Source organism: Plectrocnemia conspersa, unplaced genomic scaffold, assembly GCF_051122295.1.
Source record: "Plectrocnemia conspersa isolate PC_06_02 unplaced genomic scaffold, ASM5112229v1 ptg000008l, whole genome shotgun sequence".
NCBI classification, from domain to species: Eukaryota; Metazoa; Arthropoda; class Insecta; order Trichoptera; family Polycentropodidae; genus Plectrocnemia; species Plectrocnemia conspersa.
The window spans coordinates 22,440,816-22,468,801 of NW_028277172.1; the positions used below are offsets into that span (position 1 = coordinate 22,440,816).

The 27,986-nt window shown below is 32.3% G+C and overlaps 4 protein-coding genes across 4 annotated transcripts; 1 reads left to right on the forward strand and 3 right to left on the reverse strand.

The window, feature by feature from the left end:
• Window positions 1-1,421: 1,421 nt before the first annotated feature.
• On the reverse strand, window positions 1,422-2,544 carry LOC148233442 (uncharacterized). Its single transcript, XM_088189573.1, has 2 exons — window positions 2,430-2,544; window positions 1,422-2,361 (listed from the first exon to the last, which is right to left on the reverse strand). Exon 2 carries the CDS (start codon window positions 2,355-2,357, stop codon window positions 1,485-1,487), a length of 873 nt encoding a protein of 290 aa, XP_088045699.1. The 5' UTR covers window positions 2,358-2,361; window positions 2,430-2,544; the 3' UTR covers window positions 1,422-1,484.
• Window positions 2,545-4,307: 1,763 nt separating this feature from the next.
• On the reverse strand, window positions 4,308-8,976 carry LOC148233443 (juvenile hormone esterase-like). Its single transcript, XM_088189675.1, has 4 exons — window positions 8,665-8,976; window positions 7,277-8,586; window positions 7,045-7,208; window positions 4,308-4,471 (listed from the first exon to the last, which is right to left on the reverse strand). The coding sequence occupies exons 1-4, from the start codon at window positions 8,953-8,955 to the stop codon at window positions 4,419-4,421; spliced, it is 1,818 nt and encodes a 605-aa protein (XP_088045801.1). The 5' UTR covers window positions 8,956-8,976; the 3' UTR covers window positions 4,308-4,418.
• On the forward strand, window positions 5,956-18,726 carry PKD (serine/threonine-protein kinase D3). The gene is made up of 15 exons (XM_088189673.1): window positions 5,956-6,170; window positions 12,183-12,318; window positions 12,390-12,534; window positions 12,610-12,747; window positions 12,817-12,986; window positions 14,482-14,758; window positions 14,828-15,032; window positions 15,101-15,230; window positions 15,304-15,436; window positions 15,516-15,710; window positions 15,772-15,920; window positions 15,981-16,211; window positions 16,291-16,474; window positions 17,816-17,998; window positions 18,070-18,726. Exons 2-15 carry the CDS (start codon window positions 12,193-12,195, stop codon window positions 18,270-18,272), a joined length of 2,469 nt encoding a protein of 822 aa, XP_088045799.1. The 5' UTR covers window positions 5,956-6,170; window positions 12,183-12,192; the 3' UTR covers window positions 18,273-18,726.
• Window positions 18,727-24,107: 5,381 nt separating this feature from the next.
• LOC148233445 (uncharacterized) lies at window positions 24,108-26,479 on the reverse strand. Its single transcript, XM_088189674.1, has 2 exons — window positions 26,366-26,479; window positions 24,108-26,293 (listed from the first exon to the last, which is right to left on the reverse strand). Exon 2 carries the CDS (start codon window positions 26,286-26,288, stop codon window positions 24,387-24,389), a length of 1,902 nt encoding a protein of 633 aa, XP_088045800.1. The 5' UTR covers window positions 26,289-26,293; window positions 26,366-26,479; the 3' UTR covers window positions 24,108-24,386.
• Between the last annotated feature and the right edge of the window lie 1,507 nt (window positions 26,480-27,986).

Genomic DNA, 27,986 nt, shown 5'->3' on the forward strand with positions numbered 1-27,986 from the left:
AATGTATCTTCCAGTATTTCAAACTAGCCTTTCGTACTGTAAATAAAATCGGTAGCACCACACTGTACATACATATTTAATCGTAAGTTTCATAAACGATCAGATTTCGAGCAGGTTAGTCGTCGTTACAGGATAGATAAGTGCCATAGGGGTTAAAAATGAACACAGCAAAATGTGCATGTGCACATATGATACATCACATATAAATATATATATTATAATAATAATATAGACTTAAAAGGTTTTGTAACTCTCCTTTCTATTCATTCTCTAATTGTAATTATAGCTGGATATATTTGTTAATGTGGTTTTGGTGTAATGTGAATAAATTAATATTTTTTATAAGATGCCTTTTTATTTATTAATCTTATCAGCTCTTAAATGAGACACATTTTATATTATGCAATAAGATTATCGTAAAACACATGTACGCACAAACAAATCGTTATCATAATTCATAGCATAATGTAAAAATCATCTTCAAAAATGGAATTTAAAACGATTTAATCATTAATAATACACGGAAAAAATACTACACACCTATAATCAATCAATAATGCATGCACTGCATGCATCGATTTAATTACTATGGAAATATCTATGAGAAAAAAGTTTAAAAGCAAGATTTGATTTGTAAAACACCCTATACAGTTAAACCATGTAATAAATAAGCCAATAAGAAGAGTAATACATCATTTTTTATTTATCGGAAGCACAATCTGCCATATGATGCGCCTGTAGTTGTACGTATTTCTGCATGAATGCACCATAAGACAGTCGGTTGTTGTAATATGACTATTAGTTTATATAATAAATAAATTTGAAAAGAAAGGATTGCCCGTAATAAAATAAAATTAAATAATGAATTTTTTAAGCACAGCTGTGAAAAATAGTTATAATAAAGGAAACTGCTGCGGAATTTTACGCAGGTACTAAAAATATTACTCGACTGAGCCAGCAGGTAGATAACCCGTCAAATGAAATGCACACAACAATTTTTAAAAAAGATCGAGATTTACATAAGTAATTCGTCAGACGTTTCAAGACTTTTTAAATTTAATTTTGTACAAATTCGATTTATCAGCTCCAACTGGTGTAAGAAGAAAAGAACGAGTTTTGTCTTATCCTAGCATCAAAGATATTGTGAAAAAAATGTAATCTCAAAATTTGAGACAATGCAGAGATACTGTGCCAGGAGTGACTCTGAGTCATATTACAGGTCTACTTTTATCTTTATACTACCAATTCTGATATTTACGGGTCAGTATTGCCTTAATTACCGGGGCTGTGGAGTCAAAGTTGTAAAATATATATATATATTTTTAAAGTATATATTTTAATAAAATTTGAAACATAAGAAAAATAAATATATAATAAACAAAAATAATTTTAAAGATATTGGGCATAAAAAATACAAATAATTAATTGATAAATTTATTAAAAAAAAAATACATTTGAAGTTATTAAATAGCAATAAATTAAGCTTACACAAACATATTTTTAATTGCCTTTTTATAGTTTTCATTGCTCTTGCTCACTTTCTCTTTCAAAATAATCATTTTGGCTTTAGCTTCGGACACCGTATTATCCAGTACCAGCACTCGATTGATATCATCGTACGCATCCTCCCAATTTTGCAGTCCCATCAAAGCAGTGCCCCTCCTGTACAGAGCTTTGACATTGTCGCTGTCCATTTCCAAAACTTTGTTACAGAGCGCGATGGCCGCTTGATACTCGTCAAAAGACAACTGACAAAACGCCATATTGTTATACAGCTTCAACTTCAAATCGCTCACTTCTTTTTTCTTATACTCGGGCATCGATTCATAATCTACAGCACCGAACGACAACAACAATCGGATAGATTTGCTGAATTGCCTGAAAGCGTCGATTGTACGGTCGCTTTGAACGAGTTTGACACCGGCGTTTTTGAAATCGTTGGCCCACGATAACTTTTTATCCCAGACTAAATCGCACACTAATCTATCTTCGTCGATCGTCAATATTTTTACTATACACGAAATCTCCAATGCCTTTTCGCCGTCTTTGTCCAGATATATCATCTCAAGTAATGACATCTCTTCTAGGAACATCTGAGTCAAACACCTTTCAAAGTCTATATCGACGTAATGAGTGGCGAATCCGATGGTACAATTGCCGTTGAATTGACCGGAGAAATACATGGTGCTTTTATCTATCGGTCGCTCTCCATTTGCATCTTTGAAACAAACGTCTGATATTTTAATTTCGCAGGTTGAGCCTTCCACCGGATTCATCGAGTAGTCTCCGCATTCTATAATCTTTTTTTTCAATAACTTATTGAACATGTGACTTATTATTATTTCTCGGCCCTCCATATTACTTAAAACAGAAAAAATGCAAGAAAGCGCTAATATATTTTAGAATATATTTTATGAGAAAAATCTTACCTTTCAATTTAATATTTTATAGAATTAACAATCAACACTCGATGCATTCCACGATTTATAGGAACTGTCAAAATATTGGTCATAATCAGCGATAAGCTGATCAACAAATTATTATACAAACTAATATTTTTTTTAGATTATTTTTACTAATTATACAGATTAAGTATTAATGATAATTTAATATAATAGTATTAACTTGATATAAATAAGCTTATAATTTTCATTAATCAAAACTTTTATCTTTTAATATTTGAGTTGTAGCAATCAGTTGTATCATTTTATTTTCTACTGATAAATAAATCATATATAAATGTAAGGATTGTATTTATTAGTTTTTATAGCTGTAAGCAAACAATTCATATATATAAAATACAATCGTTTAACCGTGTTATAAAGTCTGGGTTTTTACTTGATTAAGACAAAGATAAATTGTTTATTTCGCAACAGTTAAGACAAATTGTCCGTGGGTGCGTCCGTGGACTATTAGCGTCTCTGAAGTAGGTCGTTCTGGATTCCGGACGCCGAGCTGGATCAATGGGTGAGAATAGAGAAACGACGGATTGGTCTCCTCTTTTTTGGTTGCAGGACCAAGTTGGAGGTCTCTTGAAGTTCGGGTACTTTGAACTCTGATGTGGATGTTTAAACAAAGTGTCGAAGGGGAAGTGATTCCTGGTTGCAAGGGTCGCAGTATTTATATTCATGGCCCCCCCTATGGTAGATTTTGTGATTAATCAATTATAAAAGTATGGTGAAATTCTTCGAAATAATTTGCCGTTGGCCGGTAAGATATATTAAAAACTAATTAATTATTTATTTTCAAGGTAAAACATATTTAATCCTATATGATTTAAGGCGCGTACCAGCATTTATAAGTAGTCTCCCACTGTGTTTCATTTTAAACGATGAAATCCATTTTTACGGTTAAAGCATTACTTTCGAATCAAGCTAGTCATTTTTTTATGATTATCGTGTTCGTTAATACTTTTAATTATAAATGGAGGAGTGTTTCAGTTCATTAGCCCGACACCTAAAAAATAAATTATATTTTTTAAATAACGTTTACGATTTTTAATATTTTCGGCTCTATTTGAAAAGTGCAACGGCTAGTCAGTGACTTTTGAAAATGTGGCATCAGAAATTAAATTTTTTTAATAAGGAAGCCTAATAAATTTTTATTAATTTAAATTATAATAAATGCATTTTTTTTAAAACAAACTCACTGTTCACATCATGAAATTATAAACATAACATAATAATTTTAAAGACTTACAAAATATTTAAATATTTAAAACACAATTTTTTATCGGTTTATATTCCATAAATTGCATTTTTATGTTTTTTTTTATATTCTATTAGTACATTATTATTATTTTATTTGTCTTACATATGATATACAATACAGGTTACAATACTATAATGTATAATTCACTAATCTCTAATATGCCAGTGTGGGATTTATTTACAATATATGCTCATAAATATCGAATACATCTTACATTATTATTATATAGAAAAAATATTCAGCATCACCACTTTCACGCAAATACATATATTATATTACCTATGATATTGAAGCGGTCGCGGGGTTACGCTTCTATATTGTAGTTATCGGCAGTCCGGTTGAAGATCTGTGATAGGACGTTTGTACAGCGAACTGTACAAAGTGGCCCTTATGAATCTTCCGGTACGTTCTTGACGCGTGCTGACTGGGATCCTTCGACAGTCGTCGATATTAAACCTCGAGCGCGTGTCCTGGAGATGATTTCTCAGACAGGAGGCGAGGTGTAGAATCCGTGTAGTCCAGTGAGTGTTGCAGTGTCAGAAGTCCAGAGTCGAAGTGCGTAGTGAGCCTTTAGGTACTGCCTAAAAATAATCCCGGTCGGGTGTGCAACAGTATCCCCACTCCGCGCGTTGCTTGCGGTGGCGGGGGTGCGGTGTGGTTGTACAACGCCGCATAGTTCGGGCGCGCGGCTCAGCGGAACTTCACTTTCACTCATGCTGCGTCACGGACGGTTGTCTCGGGGTCCCCATAGTATTGTTGTCTTTATAAATCGCAAAGTACAAAGCTTATTGTGAGAATATGTAATTTATTAAATTAAAAAAGAACGTCATAATTATACAAAAAACATATACATTACTAAAACATATTATTAAATCGTGCAAACTAAAGTTACATGGTAAAAAAAGTATAAAAATGTTTAATATTTTAGCAGCGTAAATGGTTTTTGTATAATTATAACGTTCTTTTGTATTTTTTTAAATTCGCCACTAGATACATTTTGTATTACGCGATCGGATTTGTTTTGATTGCCTTATTTATGTTAAGTAATCTGCTAAAAAGTAATATGCATGTTTCCGTCACCGCTCGATTCGTCTATCTTCTACCTATATAAATAAAAGGCAACGTTCGTATGTGTATGTACTCTAAAGTAAAAAACTACATGACCGATTTTGCTGAAAATTTCCGTTTGGGAAGTGTTTTGAGAGCGGTTTGAATAACATCTGATTGGTAACCCTGTTGTTTTAGAGTATTGTCGAGCTTTGACGCCATCTTGTGATGTCATATTGTCGATGTTGTATATTTTTTATAGCCCAAAAATTAGGTATTTTTTGTAGCCTATAAATTAAGTTTTAGATGTTCGCCGCTGAACCATAATTTTGACATCTCATCATGACATCACAACACCACTATTGATTTTTCTTTGTTTAAATATATCTTAATTTAGTAATAAATATTCGCATCCAGGCATATACGACAGAAAAGTCAAATTTTAGATGCTCGCCGCAGTTGTAATTATTATTTAAATTTATCTCAAATTTCTGGTATAAAGACATCTACATTTTCGTCAAAATATGTATAAATACGGTGTAATAAATTGAATAAAACACAGTACCATTGGTCAGTCGGGCGAAGCTGAGCTCTGATTTTGAAAGTATATTTCATGAAATAATGCATTTTTCAATTGTTAAAAATTGTGATAATTGATTTTATGCTATTTTGTTGTCGTGGAATAAAAATGCAACCAAAACGATAAATATCAATTGCATTGGATCCGAACATTGCAAGATTTACGTGGAAGCAAGCAGTCATTCGGCGGTGCGTAGGTAATTTTCTTTAGACATTACCGTTATGTAAAATTTACACATTACTATCATTTTGCTATTGTTTTTAAATTTTCCAAATTTTAAAATCATCTTTTTACGATAAAAAAAAACAATAAAAAAGAGATTAAAGTTAGCTGGAAAAAAAGGGGCGTAAATATTTTATTATTTTTTTAATATTGTGTTTAATATATATAAAGAAAAAATATATTATTATCGAAAGCTAGTGATGTATATTGTAATTAATTGTGTTTTCAGCTTCGTTAGTAGTTACTTTATTAATTAATTTTTGACATAGCACACTTTGATATACTGATCTATATAAAAATATAATAATAGAAAAATATTTATTATGTCTAAATTTAGAATGTATAGTTAGCTATTAGTTAGCGCTTTCTTAACGATGTTTAGCTTCTTCCGCGGTGTTGACAACAGTGCGTCGCGTCGCAGGGGTGACGGGGCGGCGGCCGCGAATCAGGGTCAGTGACACTGAGCCTTTTCTGTCCCTTCTGCGGCTCCGAACTCCTTCTACCTCGAACGAAACCACTACCCCGTCTCATTTAGCACCACTTTCGATTCGTAGTCTAGATAGACGTCTCGATTTCCTCGTGTAACTTCATGCAGTTCACGTTCGAAGAGGTTCGTATTTACTACTTTTTATTTTTAATCTCACTAGACACATTCTATTACATATGTATGTTTAAGTAATCGATTGTGTGAAAAGATCGATTTATCCATAGGATACTTTTAATAATAATAATTATGCAATGTTTTCACTTTAATTGACAGCTAATGTCATATTGTTATTACAGTTACAAAATATTATAATAAGAATAGAAAACAAATGAACTATTATGTCATAAAACTGTTATACTATGTACTATATTCTGAGAGGTACTTACTGAAATTTATTCCAAAAATATTTATTCATTTTATTTATATATAAATTACAGTTTTCAAGTATAATCGTTGCAGAGAGCTATTCAAAGTTCACTCGCTGCAGGCGAAGCATATATAAACCACTTTTCAGAAATGAAAAATCCACATCAAAGGCAATAAAATCGCGCCGATTTTATTGTTTTTGACGGGAATTTTTCACTTCTGAGAAGTGATAATTGTTTTTGCGCCCTAATATTCGCCATAATTCGGTTTCATTATTCTTGAACCAATACTTTCATATCCGAAAAAACTATGAAGCAATATGCGATGTGGATGTTTCGCAACTGTCAAATTGAGTTTCATCGACATTATATAATTTCTAAATATTCTTTTAAAATAAATTTGCCAAAACTACTATTTCTTTTAAGGGGTTCATAACACAACTTCAAAAATAAAATTAATGCAGTTTATTCACATCTCAATCTAAATTGCTAATCTGCAAGAAAATTAGCAACATACACGACAGAAAGACAAATTTTATAGTCTTCTGTTTACTTTTCTGTTTTTTTTTAATCAACACATTTTAATATTAATCTTTTGTGTTTATTATAACAAGATCTTTTAAATTACTTACAATTTTTGTTATAATACAATTCCATCCAATATTCATTACGTTCTTTGTTCGGATTCTGAAACATTTTCATTTTATCCGTTATTTTCATGTAATCATATGTCGTGTTTCCTTTGACCGGATTCCATTCTACTGGTAGAAGTTCATTCGTTTCAGGTACTGGCTTTCTGAAATTAAGATTATTAATAGTTGATTTATGCTACAACTAAAATTTAATAATCTATTGTAAACTTACGAATATTTGGCAAAATTTCCTATCATTGTGGTTAATCTTTTAGCTACTTTTTGAGCAGTTTTGCTCGTGTTTATTTTCAGTTTGACTTCCGGTATGATGAAAACGTATCCCAAGTCTTCGGCGTGCGCTACTCCGCTAATATTCAATAGTTGGTTTTTTCTTATTCTTCCTAGTACTCCATCGTATGCAAATTCGTAATAATAAATAGGATATTCTCCTAGTTCCGTCCGAATCTTAATACTTTTGTATATGGCGTTCAAGAAATAAGCGTCGCTCAGGAAAATTGCATATTCTTTAGCTGTCTCTATTCCAATTTGTCTATTCTTTAGATACATTTTTTTAGTGCTTTCTATTATATTCTGCTTTGTTTTAAAGCTGCCAATTGTAGCCATCAAATCGGAGGGCATCAAATAAGGAAAATTGTCGTTTGCGATCATCAAATGATTTGTGACATTTATGCTATTTTGTAAATAATACAGTCCTTCCATATCGTTGAAACCGACCATGTAAGGTACTTTATTGTAATTACCGGATCTTAATACGTTTTCAGGATTATCGAGCAAAAATGCTTCCACGCCAGGAATCACCTTTTCAGCGCACGGCACAAATGGAAGAAAGTTAATCTCTGTTGGATATTCGTCTTCCCCGATCTTTTCTGCAATATATACTAAACTCGACGCATTCGCCTTTTCCAGTTGATCCATTAATTCTTGGATATCCAACGTATTTACACCCAAATACCTTCCCACTCTAAACGCATACTTCGAAGGATCTTCGTTAAACGCCCAATGAACTATAGCTGATCCACTGTGAGATATCGCCTTCGCGAACAATCCGCGAGTCATCGGAGACAACATTAAATACTCGACTGCTATCGATCCCGCGCTGATTCCGTACAGACAAATATTGTTAGGATCTCCGCCGAACGCGTGTATGTTTCTTTGTATCCAATGCAAACTTAACACCAAATCTTTCATGCCCATATTACCGGGTGCGTGAACCGTTTCGGTCGACAAGAATCCGAATATGCCCAATCTGTAATTAACGGACACTACCAGGACTTCTTGTTGAATCAGTTTCTCCGGTCCGTAATAAGAACTCGTGCTGAATCCGGTCTTTAATGCGCCGCCGTGCACCCAAATAATGACGGCAAGATTTCTCTTTGGATCTAGAGTCGGAGTGTGCACGGTCAAAAATAAACAATTTTCACTCCCTCCTATCGAACCAAATATAAAATCTTTCTGCATGCAAATATCACCTTCTACGGTAGCATCGAAGATGCCAGTCCAAGGTTTCATTTTTTCTGCATCCTGCAGATTTATGTAAAAATTATACTTAATCTCTAATTAAGTTTTAATTTTTAATATTAAATTATTTTATTAACTTACCCTAAATCTTTTGGGTTGAGGCGCATATGGTATTCCCAAAAAGGAATAATATTTAAAGCCACTCTTCTCGTTGACGATCCCTCGAACTTTTCCTTCTATTGTCGATACGACTGGTCCTTTATCGTTTTCTTTTTGTTTATTTACTGCAGAATGCGCGTTGTGTGAGATGTTATGTATCACTAAAGGGAGGGAAATTCTGAACGTATTTTTGTTGACTCGTACTCCATTTGCCGCTAGCGCAGTCTTGGTGGTAAAAAGCACCACAAAACACAACACGAGAGAATAGATCATCTTCAAAAGCGTGAAGCTACTAAAATGATATGTTGCAAACATTGTACTTTTAAAGCATAACATTAGCCTTTGTAAAAAATAGTTTTGGTGAAATTTGCATATTATTTTTTTATTTTTAATAAAAAGTATTGTAGAAATTTTGTTTTGGTACTATAATGGTCCAAATGCACATTAGACATGCAAATTAACGCTGTGATTGATGTCGCTTTTCAAGATTTTTCAAAGATTCTCAATAATACGTAGAATATTAATTAAAAAAAAAATTGCAAAATATATGCTATGTTTATATACATCGATATTCTTCTTGGAACTAGCAACAATAATATTTTTTAAGTTTTGTGCTTATGTATGTAATCAACATTTGAATAATTTAAATGTAGATCTTCAAGGACCAAATAAACTGATCAATCAAATGTTTGATAATATAAGAGCTTTTAAAACTAAACTTACATGTGGACTAGAATCCAATAATTTTTTTTTTGTTTTAACAGTTTTGTGCAAAATATATAATTTTCCGTTTTTTATGTCGTATTATATACATTAGCGTGCAAAAAAACGCATCTCTTCTCGAATTCGTAAAGAAATAAGATATTTCTGTTATCTCTTGCTGGAATTCTCTGATTTTTTTTGTGTTCATTTAGGGGTAAGTCTCCATTGTTTTCTAACAGCTTTCATGGAAAAAATATTTTTAAAAGTCATAATGTCGAATCACTCGAAATTAAGTGAAAATCAAAAAGGCAATATCATTGTGTATTCGTCAATGGGGTTTTCGACAAGACGAATTTCGCAGTCTGTTGGTTGTAACTAGCCAACAGACTTTAAAAAACTTATCGATTGGAGAAAGGTGATGTTCTCCGATGAGAGCAAATTTAATTTATTTGGTTCAGATCATGTTCGTCGTCGAAAAAGTGGAAAATACCGTGATTATTGTTTCCAGCCAACTGTGCGAAATCTAGGAAGCCAAATGATCTGATGATGCTTTTCGTATTTCAGATTGGGAAGAGTATACACTTGATCAACAGAACGGTAAAGACGGCAGATTACAAAATCATCCTGAATTTTTTTTAATTAATAAATGAAAAGCATCTGGGCTCAAATTTTACTGAATCTTCAGGGATGATTCTGTACACTGTCTTTGGGCGAAAATAGTTAGTTATATTTGGACTGATCCAGAAACAGTCTCAATTTGAACCCTATTGAAAATCTTTGAAAAATAATAAAGAAAAAAAATAGAGTTCATAAACCATCTAGTGTGTAAAAACTAAAAGAAATGAAAAAGTGTGGTACGAAGAAATTGACAATAAATTGATTGAACCCTTGATTAATTCTATGCCGTCGCGTGTTTTAGCAGGGTTGAATGAGGAGGGGGGGGGGCAACAAAGTATAAATAAAAAAATATTAATAATAATGCAAGTCTTTTCAAGTTTCCTTGTTTAAAACTAATTTATGAATTTACTAAAGAATTTCAAAGTTTTTTTACTTATGTGTCTAAAAATGTATCTAATCCTTTTTTATATTTTTCATTCATTTTTAATTTTTTTTAATATCTATTTTTATGTGAAATACTGCAAAAAACATTTAGTTAGAAATAATTAATTAATACAGTTTTCTGTGTAAATGTCATATTTTTAAATTAGTTTATAAAATTTAATAAAAAAATAACAGGTTAAATACATTATTTTATTTTAGATAAAAATATAATTTGTGTTTTTGTAAGAGTTGCGGCCCATTGCGAAAAATGTTGCTCACAACTGCTAAAAACAATAGAAAAAAAAATAATCTTCAAATTTACAATACTCACTTAATATATTTTAAAATTGGTAAAGTAAATGCAAGGTTAAAATTTATAGAGCAAAATCCACTTAATTATCATTATCCATTTGAGAGCAACTTAACTTTTTCACAGATAAATTAAAATTAAAAAAAAAACAAAAATCAATAATTTTTTCAAATAGTAAGCAATCACTTTATTGTTTATATTATAATACAAATATGGCATGTATTAGAAATTTAATTTAATGAATATTAAAATAATATTTGATTTTCAATTAGTAAATTTTAGCTTTTTCCTATTACAGATCACAATAACTGATATCACATTGTTCACAACAGTTAATATTATCTTACATTTTAATGTATCTACGTGTGTTATTTTTTCGGCTTACAGTATTATTAATTATATCTAGAAATTTGATAGCCAACAGTAAAATATTTCGTTTAGTTTAGGTTATTTTGCTATTAGATGCATTTGAGTAACTTTTAATATATGTTTAAGGAACTGATGTAAGAATCAAATGAAGCATATCTGAACCGAATTTTGACCAATAGGAGGGCGCAATAAAACAATTATCCCTTCTCAGAAGTCAAAAAATAAAATCGTGTTGGCGCCGTTGCAGTGCGATGGCGCCAGCACGATTTTATTGCTTTTGGCGTGAATTATTGACTTCTGAGAAGTGATAATTGTTTTTGCGCTCTCTTATTGACCAAAATTCGGTTTTAATATACTTTGATTAACATTCAGAAGCTCATAGTAATATTGGTAAAAATATCATATTTTTAAAGCATAGTGTAATATCAGTTAAATTATATCTTCGCTAATAGAAATATATATTTGGACTTTACTAGTGAAAATATAATTTTACTGAAAAATACACATCGATTGTAACATTTATACATTGCATGTTAATAATGTAAATCATATATTTCTAAATATGGAAAAATTAAAATCATATTATTTTACTAGCACCTGCTAGATAAATTATATTTTCACCGGTGAAAATGTATTCCAGATTTTTTTAATATTTCGATTTCATTAAGATTCATAGTATTTAAATTAAATGCATAAAATATTCAGTAGGGGGGGGGGGGAAATGACGTCCTGACTGATACTAACAGTGTTGTGCCAAACAATAGTCCATTAGAGATAAGAACATTCATTGTGCTTTTCATATGCTAATAAAGTTTTCTTACACAATAATAAAATTAATATTTTTTTGGTCGAAAAAATCTTATTTAAATTTTTTATTACTGTTTATATTATGAACATTTACCAGCTTTAAATGTTTTTATATAAATGCAAAGTGAGTTTTTACTTATTTTCGAGTTTAATATTCTTTTTATCTATAGTGAATAAAATTTGAATAGCAAACAAGAAGCTATTTAGTCATCATGAAATTAAAAAAAAATATATATATATATAAATCAATGCATTATTTTAATTGTTACAGATAAATCAAGATGGACGCCCCTGAAGTGACATTCATGTTCCAGTTTGGTGTGTTACGCGATGCTGTCACAATTCCTACTACATCACTGAACCTTCGTACCCTTAAAGATTTAGCATGTGATTTCATACATTCTAAGGTAGACAGCTACAGTTTAAATACGCTTAATCACACTATTTAAATACAAATCAATCATATTTTCGTTTCCAGATGCCAGATAACGGTCTGAATAAGCTTTCCGACAGATTGCTTTTATTCAGACACGACTATTGCTCCTCTAATGTGCTGCAATTAATTAATTCCGCCGCCGACATTACCGACGAAACTATAGTAGAGATAGTTTTAACGGCTAATCGTAAGTTGGAAAATAATACATATTTATGTTATCAGATTTTGTTTAATTATTTATATTGTTTATTATTATTATTAGGTAGCCTATGCATTCCTGAAGATGTGCCTACAGTTAGACCACATACGTTAGCAGTCCATTCGTACAAGGCGCCGACCTTCTGTGATTTTTGCGGTGAAATGCTCTTCGGTTTAGTTCGACAGGGTTTGAAATGCGAAGGTATACATTTGTTTAATAAAATGACTGTTGAATTGTATTGTTATTCAAAATGTGTGTATTAAACCGTAGGTTGTGGCTTAAATTATCATAAGAGATGCGCAGTGAAAATACCCAACAACTGCTCTCACACGAACGGATCGGGTGCGAGGAGATCGTCGAATTTGCCGCCGCCCCGTTCGCCGTCAAGATTGTCGCAAGGATCCGTAACATCGCAAAACGAAGAATCGGGCAATTCGCTGGTAAGAAAGTTAGCCGAACTAGTTAATTTAAACTGACGCATTAACTTCTATCCGTTCCATAATAATAAAAAATTGGTATTATTAGTTGAATATAATTTTATTATAGTAGATGCTTAAGAATTTATTATAATTAATTACATTTTGTAATGGTATTATTATGGTATATGTACTTCCAGTAATTTATATTGTTGATTATGTACAACATGAAAATATACATATTTAGCAGATAAATCACATTTAATGTATTTTTAAAGTTGATTTAAAACTTGTACTAAGTAATGTCTTAAAAATATGTGAACATATTTTAAAATATTACTTATACAAATATAATATATTTTTAAGAGGGTGAGTCAAATGAACACCTTTCGATGTAATATCTCTGCGGATGAGAGCTGACGTGTACACAAAGTGCAAATCTTGGATCGTTGGAATATGAAGCTAAGCATCGTCATATTCCTATACGTTCACATTGTTTTGATTCAATTACAGTTTGAAGATGCTTCTCATAGAGATCTGCGTATGTTGTATTAGTAGCCGTATTTCCCTTGGACACTTAGTGCTTCAAAATTACTTCTCATTCACAGATGATTGGGTGTGAATTTTTGCGTGCTAGGCTACTTTGTTTATTATTACTGCTACTGATTTTTCTAGTCCACTCGTACACTTGCTAGAGTTACAGACGTGCATCACCTTTCTAAAATTTTATTTGTTGAAGGTTTTCAATGATTATATAAAAAAAAAACGAATAATTCTGCTCCACTTCAGTGATTGTTGTAAGTGAGATGCTCATTTTAAGCTACTGCCTTCGGGTTGCATGCCTGATTTGTACTGCTACCTGTTGACCACGATTCAAACTATGTTTATCATTTGACTCACCATCGTATATTTAGATTATTAAGCTTAAAAATATTATCGAAATAATTGATGTTGATATTGACAAACTCATGCTAAAAATAAATTGAAAATATTTTTATAATCGCAGATTTTGAAATTTGTTTTTTCTGTATACCTATATAAATTGATTCATATTTTATGGAAATTATGTTGTTACCGTTACAGTATTTTTATTAAAGAAATTTTACGGTTCCAAATATATATATATATATATATATATATATATATATATATATATATATATATATATATATATATATATTTATAGTTGTTCCGCATTGAATATTCCAGTATTTAAATCATATTTTATATTAGTTTATAATGTTTTTATATTAGTGGTGAAGGGAGATCTGATAATTGTTAATTTGGTGCTATTTTTATTAATAATGTTTTTGCAATTATTGTGAAATGAGTTTTTTTCCATGTTGATAGTTGTATGTTAAATACTTTTTAATAAATTGTTTCCTTAGATAATTGGTTGTTTTTTTTTAACTATTCATAATTAACAATTATCAGATGAAAAAAATCCATAATACAGTATTTTTTAATTAAGTACAAATATATCAAAACGGTTCTAATCGTGTTTGTCATTTCGTGACAGAGTATTATCTCGACTTCGACCACTAAACAGAACCGTTCGCCGTCGCTCGGAAGTCACGTCGCTTGGGCTCAAAACAATCAATCAGCTGTCAACATTCCTCACACCTTCGTACTACATACTTACACTAGACCGACGGTTTGTCGACAGTGTCGCAAACTACTCAAAGGTCTATTCAAACAGGGCCTACAGTGCAAGGATTGCCACCACAATGTTCATAAAAAGTGTTTGGAGAAGATTCCCAAGGATTGTAGCGGAGAGGTCGCTAAAGATAGTAACAGTAGGTTTTTCTTTTGCAATAAAATAACACACAGCCCGACGAAATGAATTATCGATTAAGTTATTTCAGACGAAGGCCAAGAAGGTAGTACGGGAAGCGAAAAAGAACTGATGACGTGTTCTATGTATGAAGAAGAAGACGATTCTGACTCGGAAGTTACAAATTCAAAGACAACGTCGTTAAACGGAGGTCCTCCGCCGTTTTCTTTGACCTCGACCCCCGAATTGGACGTTGAAAATATTCCGACAGATGATAAATCTAGTAGACCGAGCAGGTGATTATACATTTAAATCTATACTATGATTTAGAGCGATCAGAATCATCATGATTAACTTTTACTAGTTCATCGTCTTCTCCGAGTGCAAATATTCCGTTGATGAGAATCGTGCAATCGGTGAAGCATACTAAGAAAAGAGGCTCAAAGAGTCTCAAAGAAGGATGGCTCGTTCATTTTACGAACAAAGATAAAACCGTACGTACATTATTAAACAATGTTCGCCCAATATAGATATATTTTATTATGTATATTGATTATTAATCTCCAGATTAAAAGGCATTATTGGAGGCTCGATACTAAATCGATCACGCTCTTCCAATCGGACCAAGGTGCCAAGTATTACAAGGAGATACCGTTAAGTGATATTTTAAGTATAGATACGGCCAGAGTGCCTCAAGGAGGTAAATGTTTTGTAAGAATAAACATCCGTTGAATGCATTCGTCAATTGAGAAGTAAATAATTTTGCGTTGCTCTTTTAGACGTGATGCATTGTTTTGAATTGCGTACTCTAAATATTGATTACTTGGTCGGAGCCGACCCGTTGATGCATTTAACTGGCAATTCTGGAATGAGAGCTCCGCTTCCGCCGCCCGATAGCGGAGTCGGAGCTTATTTGGCGAAATCTTGGGAAACAGCAATAAGACAAGCGTTGATGCCTGTTACGAAACAAAGCGGTAATTTTTTTATTATTTAATAGGCAAAGGATTATTTCTGATTATAATTTACGATTTATAGGCGAAAGCAGTAATGGAATGCCGGAAGAAAGAATAACAGATATGTCACAGTTGTATCAGATATTCCCCGATGAAGTTTTAGGCTCTGGTCAATTTGGAATTGTTTACGGAGGTACACACAGAAGAACGAACAGAGCCGTGGCTATAAAAGTATGCTCAATTTTCAATAATTTATATAATATACAATTTTAACTCGTATAATTTCAACAGGTTATAGACAAGCTTCGATTTCCTACGAAGCAGGAAGCTCAGTTGAAAAACGAGGTAGCGATTTTACAGAATCTATCTCATTGCGGAGTGGTTAATTTAGAAAGAATGTTCGAAACTCACGAGAGGATCTTTGTCGTGATGGAGAAACTACGCGGTGACATGTTGGAAATGATTTTATCGCATGAGAAGGGAAGATTGACCGAAAGAATCACCAAGTTTCTCATTACTCAGGTATTTGTGCGACTATTGTCGTTTATATGAGTATGTTTCACACAATGTACGCTTTCTTATTGTTTTGTTTCCTTTATAGATATTAGTAGCTTTAAAGCATTTGCACAGCAAAAATATCGTGCACTGTGATTTAAAACCGGAAAATGTGTTGTTATCTTCAGATAGTGATTTCCCACAAGTGAAACTGTGCGATTTCGGATTCGCTCGCATCATAGGCGAGAAATCTTTTAGACGATCTGTCGTCGGAACACCGGCTTATTTGGGTAACACTTCTAATTAATTATGAATTTGTTGAAGTACATTTTATAATTAATAATTAGGTTAAGTATGTAAGATCAGGCGTCAGGCCCAAAACAGGCGTCACTCTTCATTGTCAAACCAAAATTTAAAAATATATTCCTATAAATCCTCATATTATATGTCTTAAAAAACTTTTTAACCAATATAAAAAAAACACTATTTAGCAAAGCACTATAACCTTTGAAAATAACTTCTTAACAATCATCACAAATCAAACTATCTGCTTTTTTTTATCAAGAAGATGCTTCACGCCACCACTTTTTGCATTTCTTACACAATATCTAATACTCAAACTGAAGATCTGTGCACACTCATATCCTTGGCACAATACAATTTGATGAAACAGAAATATCAGAATACATTTTCACTTGTAGATATATATTTTTACCAGTGAAAATATGATTTGTCTAGCAGATGCTAGTAAAATTATATGATTTCAATTCAATTTTTCCATGCATTGTAATATATATACATTTACAATATGTATCATTTTTTTTATTTATATGCAATGTATAAATTTTACAGTGAATGTGTATTTTTCACTGAAGTTCAAATACATTTTCACTAGCATATATATTATATAATTCTACTAGCGAAAATATAATTTAACTGATAACGTGTCGGCGCCGTCGCAATGGGAACGCTCGTTACCGAGCGACGATATATCCTCACTCAATATACTAGGATGGGAAGCTCATTTTTGTTGGAATGTCACCAGCAAAGGGGATTTTCATAATATTTTATATTTTTTAGAGAAATATATTTTTACATTTTATGTCTTAAGAAATGTCTTCCCGTAGATGTTCCATTTTTTAATATTTCATTCATGTTCCTTTTATTTAAATCAACAAGGCACTAGATTGTGGGTGGCTAGTGTGAAAATACCAATAAATCTAAGGAATCGGAAATTAGGTTAAAAATTCTTCAGTTCTGATACCCAAAAAGTTACTATATTTCCGATTCCGATTAATCGTCCCATCACTAGTTTCGCCTCTTCATTAATAAGTGCAGCGAATATTTTAAGCTACTACTGTGCCTTCGTGTTTTATGCTTAATTTGCACTACCAATTCTTGGCCACTATTTAAACTACATATATCCAACACTAATGCCAATTTATAAAATAATATAGTTTGTATATTATGAGTAGTAAATAAACGATAATATAATATCGACATCATTTACAGCCTAAATATACATATACAACATACAGCAATTTTAATCAAAATAATCTCAATTAATTTTATCTTATCCTTATTATAAAATTATATCCATTTAGTAATAAATAAATAATACAAATTTATAGCTCCAGAAGTTTTAAGAAATAAAGGCTACAATAGATCTTTGGATATGTGGAGTGTGGGCGTAATTGTTTACGTGTCACTAAGCGGTACATTCCCTTTCAACGAAGACGAAGATATTAACGATCAAATACAGAACGCTGCTTTCATGTATCCGCCGAATCCGTGGAACGAGATTTCATCCGATGGTGTTTATCTATTTTATTTTCTCAATATTTGCTTCGTAATAATATTGTTAATATTCAATAATTATTTGCAGCCATTAATTTGATCAACAACTTACTGCAAGTCAAACAAAGGAAAAGGTACACAGTCGACAAAAGTATGTTGCATCCGTGGTTGCAAGATTTTGAGACGTGGAAAGATTTGCGAAAGTTGGAGACGGCCGTCGGCTGCAGATATATAACGCACGAGTCGGACGACAGTCGCTGGTCATCCATGGAAGAAGAGCCGACTCCCTGACCCTTTATAAACGTACATTCCATACGCGATACATTTTTTTATGCTTTATACTTTTACTCAGATTTGTTGAACGGTATGAATATAACCAAAAAGATTTTGCCGCACACTTTAAACTGTGATAATAAGAATATGGCCTGCATAACGATCAATACAAGTGATTTGTAAATCTCAGCGGTTTAATTAATTCATTGTTATATGAAGCAAATATGTCTGTTGTGATTAATTTTATATGAATAATTAGCGTTTTTTATATTATTATGTATGTAATACGTAAGATATTTGTTAATTGCGAGAAATCTCACTATGAAATAAGATTTAATCGGTTATATTGAAAATATACACAGTGACACAACACACAGATTTATATTACATTATTATTATTATTGTTAATTTATTAAATGTTTTGTTAAGCTGATTCATTAATTTATTATAATAAAGTTTATTTTTTACTTTATATACTTTAGCTTATTATATCCATTTTTTTTATTGTTATACAATATTATAATTAATCTTTCTATATATATATACAAATATATATATATATATATCATTATATAACATTCTTATTAACAAAATAAATAATTATTCAAATTGTGTTATGTCTTCTCATCTGTAGTTTGTCACATAACATATTTCATGCTCTGATAATATTCATATTTCCTCAACCGATGCATGTAAAGGCGCAACCTTAATTTGTCACCTGCTTGAAATAATTATTGTGTAACTGTGCATCACTCTAAATAATCAGTCTTGTCTGAACGTTCGTTGCTCAAACACAGATGAAGCTCTTAACTCTATTACTAATTATGAATGCTGCATGTTTGTGTCGCTTACAATGGATAAAGCTGAGTCCTATACAGAAGGAGCTAGCTGTGACTGAAAATATAATGTCAGTATTCACGCCTTTCGATCAATCGTTCATCCGACTATCAGATGTGATTTCTAATAAAAAAATCAAGTCAAACATCACCGAAATATCAATAAATAATTATATGGAATTGTGGCAAAATGGATCATCTAAATATGAAAAATATCATGAAGACTCTTCGTATGTTTATGCAAATAATACGCTAGATCCGAATACATCATCTGGGAAAAATAACGCGATTCTGGATAAACTGTCATTGAAAAACTTTACATCTATCATTGCATATTTTCATCAATTTGTAAAAAAGATTCCTGATACTTTATCCAAGAGAATATCTTTACTCCGAAATATACACGATTCAATGTTGATATCTATAGGTGAGTTAATGTTACATATTTGATGATTGTTGAGATTGCAAATATTATTTTATTTAGACGACAGATTGAGAGTGCTTTGGCCGAGTAAACAAAAAAGAGAAGCTCGAGGTTTTAAGGATCATCACGTTGATTTTCCATCGGCTGAAATGGCATTGATGACGATTGGATTCCTGACATTTGCTGTATATTTAATCAAGTTTGTATTGGTAATATTTTTTTTTAATTGAATTAAAAGTTGGTGTATCTTGAACACTTTTGATTACCGAGCCTTTTGCGGCTACTATTTAAATATTACCTTTGCAGACTTAAAAATGAATAGAACAATTTGCCTGGGGATAACTGAGAATGAATATTATTCATTAAATATGTATCACAGTGGATCATTTCTGAATTATGAATACACCCATACCTCGCTTTACGGCCTAGATACGTTCCACGAAACTTGGCCGCCAAGCGAAAAGCCCTATAAAGAATCAATTATTCTTATACAAATTCAATGGGATCAGTTCCAAATTTGTTAAATATGTAACATGGTTTATCATTTAAAATGCATTTCATCTTTTTATTTCATTTAAATCAAAAATACATACATAACAAGTACATACATTTGTACATAAAAATAATAACAGACTCCAAAAACCAACAATAATCCATAAACAAAAATGAAACAACTTCATGTTACATAAAATATGTGTATGTATACATACATATTTTTTTTAAATGGCTTTAATCTGAAGACGATGAAGAAATGGTAACCTGCAGATCACTGTCGTTATCATTTTTCGCTGGTAAGGATGGGCCTGGCTTAAAAAAATTGTCCAACGTTGTTTGTCTTGCCGTCTTGTCCATTTCGTTCTTCAGTGATTTATAACAGCTAATGGCTGAGTTAATTCCTCGAGAAACTTTAGCGCTACGTTCGACGTCAGGATTGTTTTCAAGGAGGATGTTTATTCCTTGTTCGAAATAGGAATAAGCTTTTGACAATTTTTTTGATGTTAGCTGTTTGAATACAACAGGCTCTGTCTTTTCATCAAATGCCGGTTCTGCTTGCAACTGAATGAGTTCCTTATATGAAAGGGGTTCCCTATCAGCTTCAAGTAGATCAAGCACATCACGTTCGTTCTAACCTTCAAAGCCGAGATCATGTGCTAGATCCAAAATGTTTTGCTTAATTTCAGGAAGGCAATTAACTTCTGCATCAGTACTTTTTACACATTCTGGCCATATTTTTTTCCAAACATGGTTCATTGTTGTTAATTTTAATTCCTTCCATGATTCACTGATGCTGTCAACAGCATCCTTGATGTTATATTTTTTCCAAAATGTTTTAATTGAAGATTTACCATCGGTTTCCCTTATAAGTTGTCGGAAAGTTCGGCGTAGGTAATATGCCCTAAAGGTGGCTATTGCACCCTGATCCGTTGGTTGAATCAGAGCTGTTGTATTTTTCGGAAGGTACTCAATCATGACATCTTCAGATAGTTTGGATAAATTAGTAGGATGCCCTGGTGCATTATCCAAAATTAGCAAAGCCTTGTTGCTTAAGTTATTGTCTCGCAAATATTTTTTTACTTCTGTGCAAAAGTGATTTTTGAACCAATCCTCTAAAGTAGCTTTAGTCATCCAAGCTTTCTTGTTGCATCTCCATATGACGGGTAATTGATTTTTATTTAGTCCTAGTGGTTAAGAGGCCTTGGATTTTCGGACAAATATATTAAAAGTGGTTTTAGCTTAAAATCACCCGCGGCATTTGCACCAAGTAGCAAAGTTAATCGTTCTTTAGACACCTTATAACCAGGCGCAGATTTTTCGGTTTTTGAAATGTACGTGCAATCAGGCATTCGCTTCCAATAAAGCCCTGTTTCGTCTACGTTAAACACTTGTTCAGGTTTATAACCACCTCTTTCAATAATTCCCTTTAAAAACCCCTCCTACTTTTATTTCTAGGGGATCGACGTGAGTTCTGGATTGTTAAATGAATAAATTTGATTAACCTACAATACCACTAGCTTCATTCTATAATTTTGCTACTTATGTATCTGATTTTTTTAATTTTGCACAGAATTTCAAAGTTTTTTTAAATAAATTTAATTATTGAAGTCATTATTAAATGTGTTCCTACTATTGTTTTTTCCAAAAGCAATAAAATATTTGTATTTAATATAAGAAAAGAGCATTATTATATAATAAAAATAAAATGGTGAATATTTCTTTAGAAGCGCAGGGTAACACCCCCTCGGTGTATGGCTGAGAGGCAAATAATAGTGGATTTTAATTAGAATGCAACGGTAAACTATCGAGCTCGATAGGAAATCTTATGATATCGTTTACAAACCCTTCACACGTGGCCGGTTTCTTGCCAACCCGACCTATACCCTGTCAACAGATGCCAGTCATTTAGGATTAACGACTTCACATAAGTCCTTCCACGCATTTTGCGTTAGGATTTTATTTTCATATGTATTCTACTAAGATAATTAAAAGAGATTCTACTAATATAATTAAAATTTCGAGGTCTATTTCTTCCGCTATTGCCTAAACACGAGGAATATATTTAATAATTTTATTAAAAGATACCACAAATATTGTCAACGGCCCGGTTCATGTTTGAGTTTTACCCCCACCACATTAAACCCGGTACCAGGCGCCGGACAGTTGTAGTGAGCGCGGCCGGCGACAACCCGGCAGCCAGCGTTGGGCCGGCGCCGGATGGATTCGTCCAGCACGTCTGAAATGGTAGGTACTAGCCCATACAACACCATCCCTACTACAGGGCGCCGGCCTGGTGCCAGACGAATCCATCCGGCACGTGTGAAACTACACTTAGAGTTACTACTCTGAGACGTTACGGACTACGCTATTCTGTCCTTAAACAAAATATAAATAATTACAGGTTGATTTGATACGCGTTTTTAGATATAATCTATAAAAATCATATTTTTTTAGTCCTTTAACTTCAACAAAATATTTAATTATTTTTTTATTATAAAAAAATACAAATTTAATTATTTTATAAGATATTTTGTTTCTCGATAATAGATTTTTATTGTAGCTTTTGGCCCACATGTATATTTTTTGTAATACTTTTTTGCTGCCTAGCCATCTAACAGATTACGTTTGGAACAGATTAATAATCTGATGTAAATATACACAAATATATGCAGTTTTTTGTTATTGCCGATTTTATTTAACGACACATAAGCCATTAAAGTTAACAATAACACAAAAAAATTAATCGATATATTTAAAAACAGCGCATAATTTTACATATAAATCAGATTTAATCCCAGCAGAATAAAGCACATCGTCACTGCATAATAAATATGATTCATGTACATAAACTACATTCTGAGATAATCTTTAAAACTAATTAAATTGTACAATAAATATTTATTTAATTCATCAGTAAGATTAGGAAAATCTAGGAAAACCTAATTTGTGATGATTGATCGAAATTATATAATAATCACTAATTCGGATCTCCCAGAAACGATATGATTGAAAAAACACTAGTGTTCATTTGAAATTCGAACCCGTTGACTATTTTACATAAAAGTATATTTGTATGTGAAATTTAACACATAATTATTCAATTCTTACATTTTTGTTTAACATTTTGAAGAATACTTAATTAGAGGTAAATATGAGTGGTAAATTTTATATAATATAAAATTTCTCTGCTTTTCTTTCCAGGCTTTAGAGATGTCAAGTTGTAGCTAAGGCAAGTTGTAGCTAAGGGGTTTATATAGTATAAATATATATATATATATATATATATATATTTTACTTTCAGCTCTTTTATCTTCTTAATGTGAATCAAAATTGTTATAATTTTTATCTGACGAGTTTCCGATAACTATACGCTTTCGCTAATGTTGAAAGTTTTGATAAAGACCTTGCGACACTTTCATTCCAAATTCTTACCCAATCTTAGTAAACAAAATAATATTATGTCCCTATTCTTATTAGATGCTATATTAGTTGTTATGGAAGACGCCTTCTATAAATTTATTATGTAAACATTGTTTTTTATGAATCATTTTTATGTTTTGACGCACATAACGATAGACTTTATCAATTCAATTATCTTCCAAAGGTGAATCAATAATGTTATAATTTTCATTCGAGAATTTCCGATGACTCCACCAATAAGTGTTACAAACATCTCATGCTTTTTTCAACCTTTTGTTGTTTTAAATCTGCTCTATGGTCATATTTTTTTGTCAAAATTTTCATTCAGTTAATTTAATATGCAGCGATAATATAACTGTGTCACTTAAGAGAACTATTTTTGTAAAACTGACGATAATAAAAACACATAGGAGTATATAAAACGTTCATATGGCATTGTTTTTATTTTAATCCAGAGACATGTAATATACTTATGTACTGTATCTAGTATTTATCATAATCTATTATATAGTTTTAATTCATTATAAAAATGTTATTAAAAAATATTTTTCAAAGCAACTGTGAATTTTCAAAAGGTCAAAAATATCTAAAACATGATTGTGTTTAAGCTTAAATCATTTAAATCTTATATTTGTGGCAAATATCATATTAGTTTCATAGGAATAATAAACCATATTACAGTATATACATAATCATTTTATTTATCAAAAATACATTTTAATAATATTATATAATTAACTAGCTGCGTTTACTTTTACATTACAGCAAATTATCTACATTTTCAAAGCGAAGAAAACTATGATGTACGCACCGATGGTGACCGGCGCTGGAAGATCATTCACGAACAATGATATTGAACACGACAAGAGCATAAAAATAATTCAATTAATGGAATCCTTCAATTCATTGGCGTCATAAATAAATACGTAAAAAAAACTCAGTTAATTTATTTCATCATTACCAAGTAGCGGTGGACTGCAATCCTGCAGGTGGAGCAATACAACCCTTGTTTATAATATCCTGAATCAACACGTCTAATCTAGTTTTAGGTCCCCCCGTGTCGATCTTGTTCAGTTCCATCAAATAATCCGTCAACAAATACTTCAACGTTTTGGCGAATTGTATCTTAAAGTATTTATAACAATGAGAGCCGCACACGGTGAAAAAGTCGTATAATAAAGTAGGCGTTATGTCGACCTCCGGATTTAGATTTACGAATGCGGCTAACCATCGCCAAGCGAATGATATATTATGCGGATGCGGAGCTTTGACCGAGTACGGCATTTTAGTCACCCAAATAGCGGCGTATAATCTAAAAATCCCAGACATCCGCTTTAAGAATTTATCTTGTTTCTCGACAGCTCCGTTTTTATCGTATATGTATCCGCGAGACTTATAAAACTCTTCTATATTACGTCCGGTTATTTGAGGCATCATCATCGGCACTATATACGGACATCTCTTCTGGAAGCGAGCGCATAATAATTTACCGAACTCCGGAAACTGCGCCCATAGAGCGATGACGACGGAAGCTATGGGAAAAGCGGCTTCGGGGTTACTCGAAACTAACAATTCGCCCTGTTGGACGATCTTACTCGCTAATACGTCTTTGCAGTAAGCTTTACCTAACGGATGTAATCCGGCCGACACGTAAGCGTCGCCGACGATCACTCGATCGCCATTCAAGAGCCTAGAGAGCTTATCGTACTTATCTTTGATATGTTCGCCGCTCAAAGACGATATAGCGTTAACTGGAGTGTTGACAGCTTTTTGGCAATCGAACCTGAATTTCTTCATAGAGGGATCTTCTAACAACTGCCTGTAACTATTTTCATAGTTGATAAGATATTCTTGTAATTCCATATAATTATCGAACGATTTTTTACTACAGTACTGATTGGTTTCGGTCGCTTTCTGTACCGGTTCGATTTTAACAATTTCCGGTTTAATTTTAACGACCGGTTGCTTAACCTCGGATTCGATAGGCTTCACTATGACTGGAACAGGTTTTTGTATCTTCGTCTGATCCCTCGCCGACATTATATTCAGATTGATTTGATTCTTTAATTCTTCGATATCGATTTCTAACTCAGAAGCCTTAGTTACTTCTTCCACTGTCACGATCCCCGATTTACATTTTTCTATAAGTGCAGAAGTCGAAGATAAAATAGTAATAAGCCTAGATTCGTATTTCTTTAAAATCCTAAGACCGTTGATCTCATCAGAAATGATAATATGACTTATCTCCTTATGGCTTTCGCTTATGCGCGTGTAACTTAAATTGAGTCGTTCGATCAGTTTCGTCGATTCCAATTGTTTCTCTAAAAGCTTTTTCATTCTCTCCGAATGAGCTTTGTTCTCTCTGTTGAGTTTCTCCTCTTCTATTTGGGCGATTCTATCGTCTTTGGCCCACTCTTGCAGAATTTCCATTTCGCGGGCTTGGTGCTCTCGAAACCTCTGTTCGTATTCCAACTCTTGTTGTTGCCAAAACTGACTCATCATCTTCGCTCGCTTATTGGCCATCCTGCTCAACATATTATTCAAAGATTGATTCACAGCCTCCCTCCTCTGGATTTCTTTGTCATGCAAGAACCTATCCAACGTCATCGTGCCGCATTGGGTGTAAACAAATTCTTCATGATGGTCATGTTTGTGTCCATTCGTATTCGGCTTGTCTTTGGGTGACTTGCCGATGGACCTTTCGCGCACTTCGTTCTTTTTGCGATCCGACAGTGTGACGTTAGGTCCGATTGTAACTTCGTGCACGAAAGGGCTGATGGCGCACGCATTGGTCAACGCGGAAACTCTGAGAGTTTGAAACTCGTGATCGAGGAGTGAAATATTATGCATGTTGGACATTTTAACTGAAAACAACATTCAATAAATATTAAATAAACTAAAATGTTCATTTAAAACAAAGACCAACATAGCTCTACCTATTTTTTACGCCATTTATTAAATTCAAAAGACACGCGCACCCCGTTCCGAAGCCGAAGCTAAACGTCAAACGATATTCAAACTCAGTGTTACCATTGTTTAAAATAAATAATACGTTTGCCAATTTCAATTAGCAAACGTATCATAAACATTATTTGAAGAACAACCATTATCGCAAAATCCCTTTTTATAGGAGAGAGTAAAAACTATTTTTTTTTGCTTACAATGAAATACATTTTAAATATAAACATAATAAATTTATATCGGAAATAAATTAATACACACAAAAAAATAAGAAGCAATTTTGACATTAGTCGTTTTTTTGTTATCTGCTGTTAACTGTCGAGAAACAGAAATATTTTTAATCAAGCTTAGAATGAGACCACGCTATGCATTTTTGTCATTGTTTATGCACGTACATAAACGCATTTCCTATTCAGACCTACTAGTCGCGATGACGCCAAGCTCACACGGCTTCTCAAACGTTCGCAATAAAACACAATATATTTTTTACATTTTTTTCTTACAAATATTAAAAATAAATCATATATAAAAAAATTAAGCCTAAATTACTTATAATAAAACATACAAAAAATTACTTGAAATAAAACATTAAAAAATCCGGTCATATATTACATTATACATACTTTACACAATTCTGTGACAAACAAAACGCAATACACGAGTAATTTTATTATCAGAACAAAGGTTACACTTACGTCTTAGTTTAATATTACGAGTGCTACAGGGCGAAGACGATGTAGAAAGATCTTCGGAGGCAAAGTCTTCATAAATAAGTTTATCGCTGACTTTTGCGGTTTATGTAAATAAACGTTCTCCTGTCGTTCCATTACACTTATTTTTAACTAAATTTACCTTGACATTGAAAGCCATAATATCATGAGCTCCATAAATAATAAATTCGCCCGTACACAAGAATATTCACGAGTCACTTTGTCCTAGATCAACTCTGCCTTTTGTTTTGTTATAAAAATTAATCACCGGTGGTTGTTTGTTTTTGTTGTCTTCACTATCTGTGTTAAAGACTTTTGTACTGAGCAACAGAACTGTGTGATTTTTTAACATAAGACACACGCACATGTTATCAGCAAAACCATACAAAAAAAACGAATCAGTATATCTTTCGACTATCGATATAAATATTATTTAAACTAAAGTTAGTGTATATTAAATTATTTAAAGAAGTAAAAATAATAAATTTACTGGTTAAGTCGAAAAATAATTAAGAAGCGCAAGAATATTCTGCGCTTCGACGTAAATCTCCCGACGATAGGAAAACAAATACTGACGCTCGATTAAAACGACTTCTGACGCTCTGTTACACGCACTTGTGCAACTTGCTCGCGAGCAAATCCGTGTGAGAGAAAATAGGATATACTCACCCATCTTTCTCTTGCGAAATTCTCTGACAAAGCAGTATAGCATGGGTGCGTGAAAGTTAATATATTTATTAACAATTTGTTGTTGTAACGTAGGACCTGGGCCAAAAATCAGGTTTGGAGCCCCCTCTCCAAAGGATGTTTGTGAAAATTAGTAGAAGACGATTTATAAATGTGTTTTTTTTATTTAATTATATAATAAAATAGCGTTTTTTTTCAA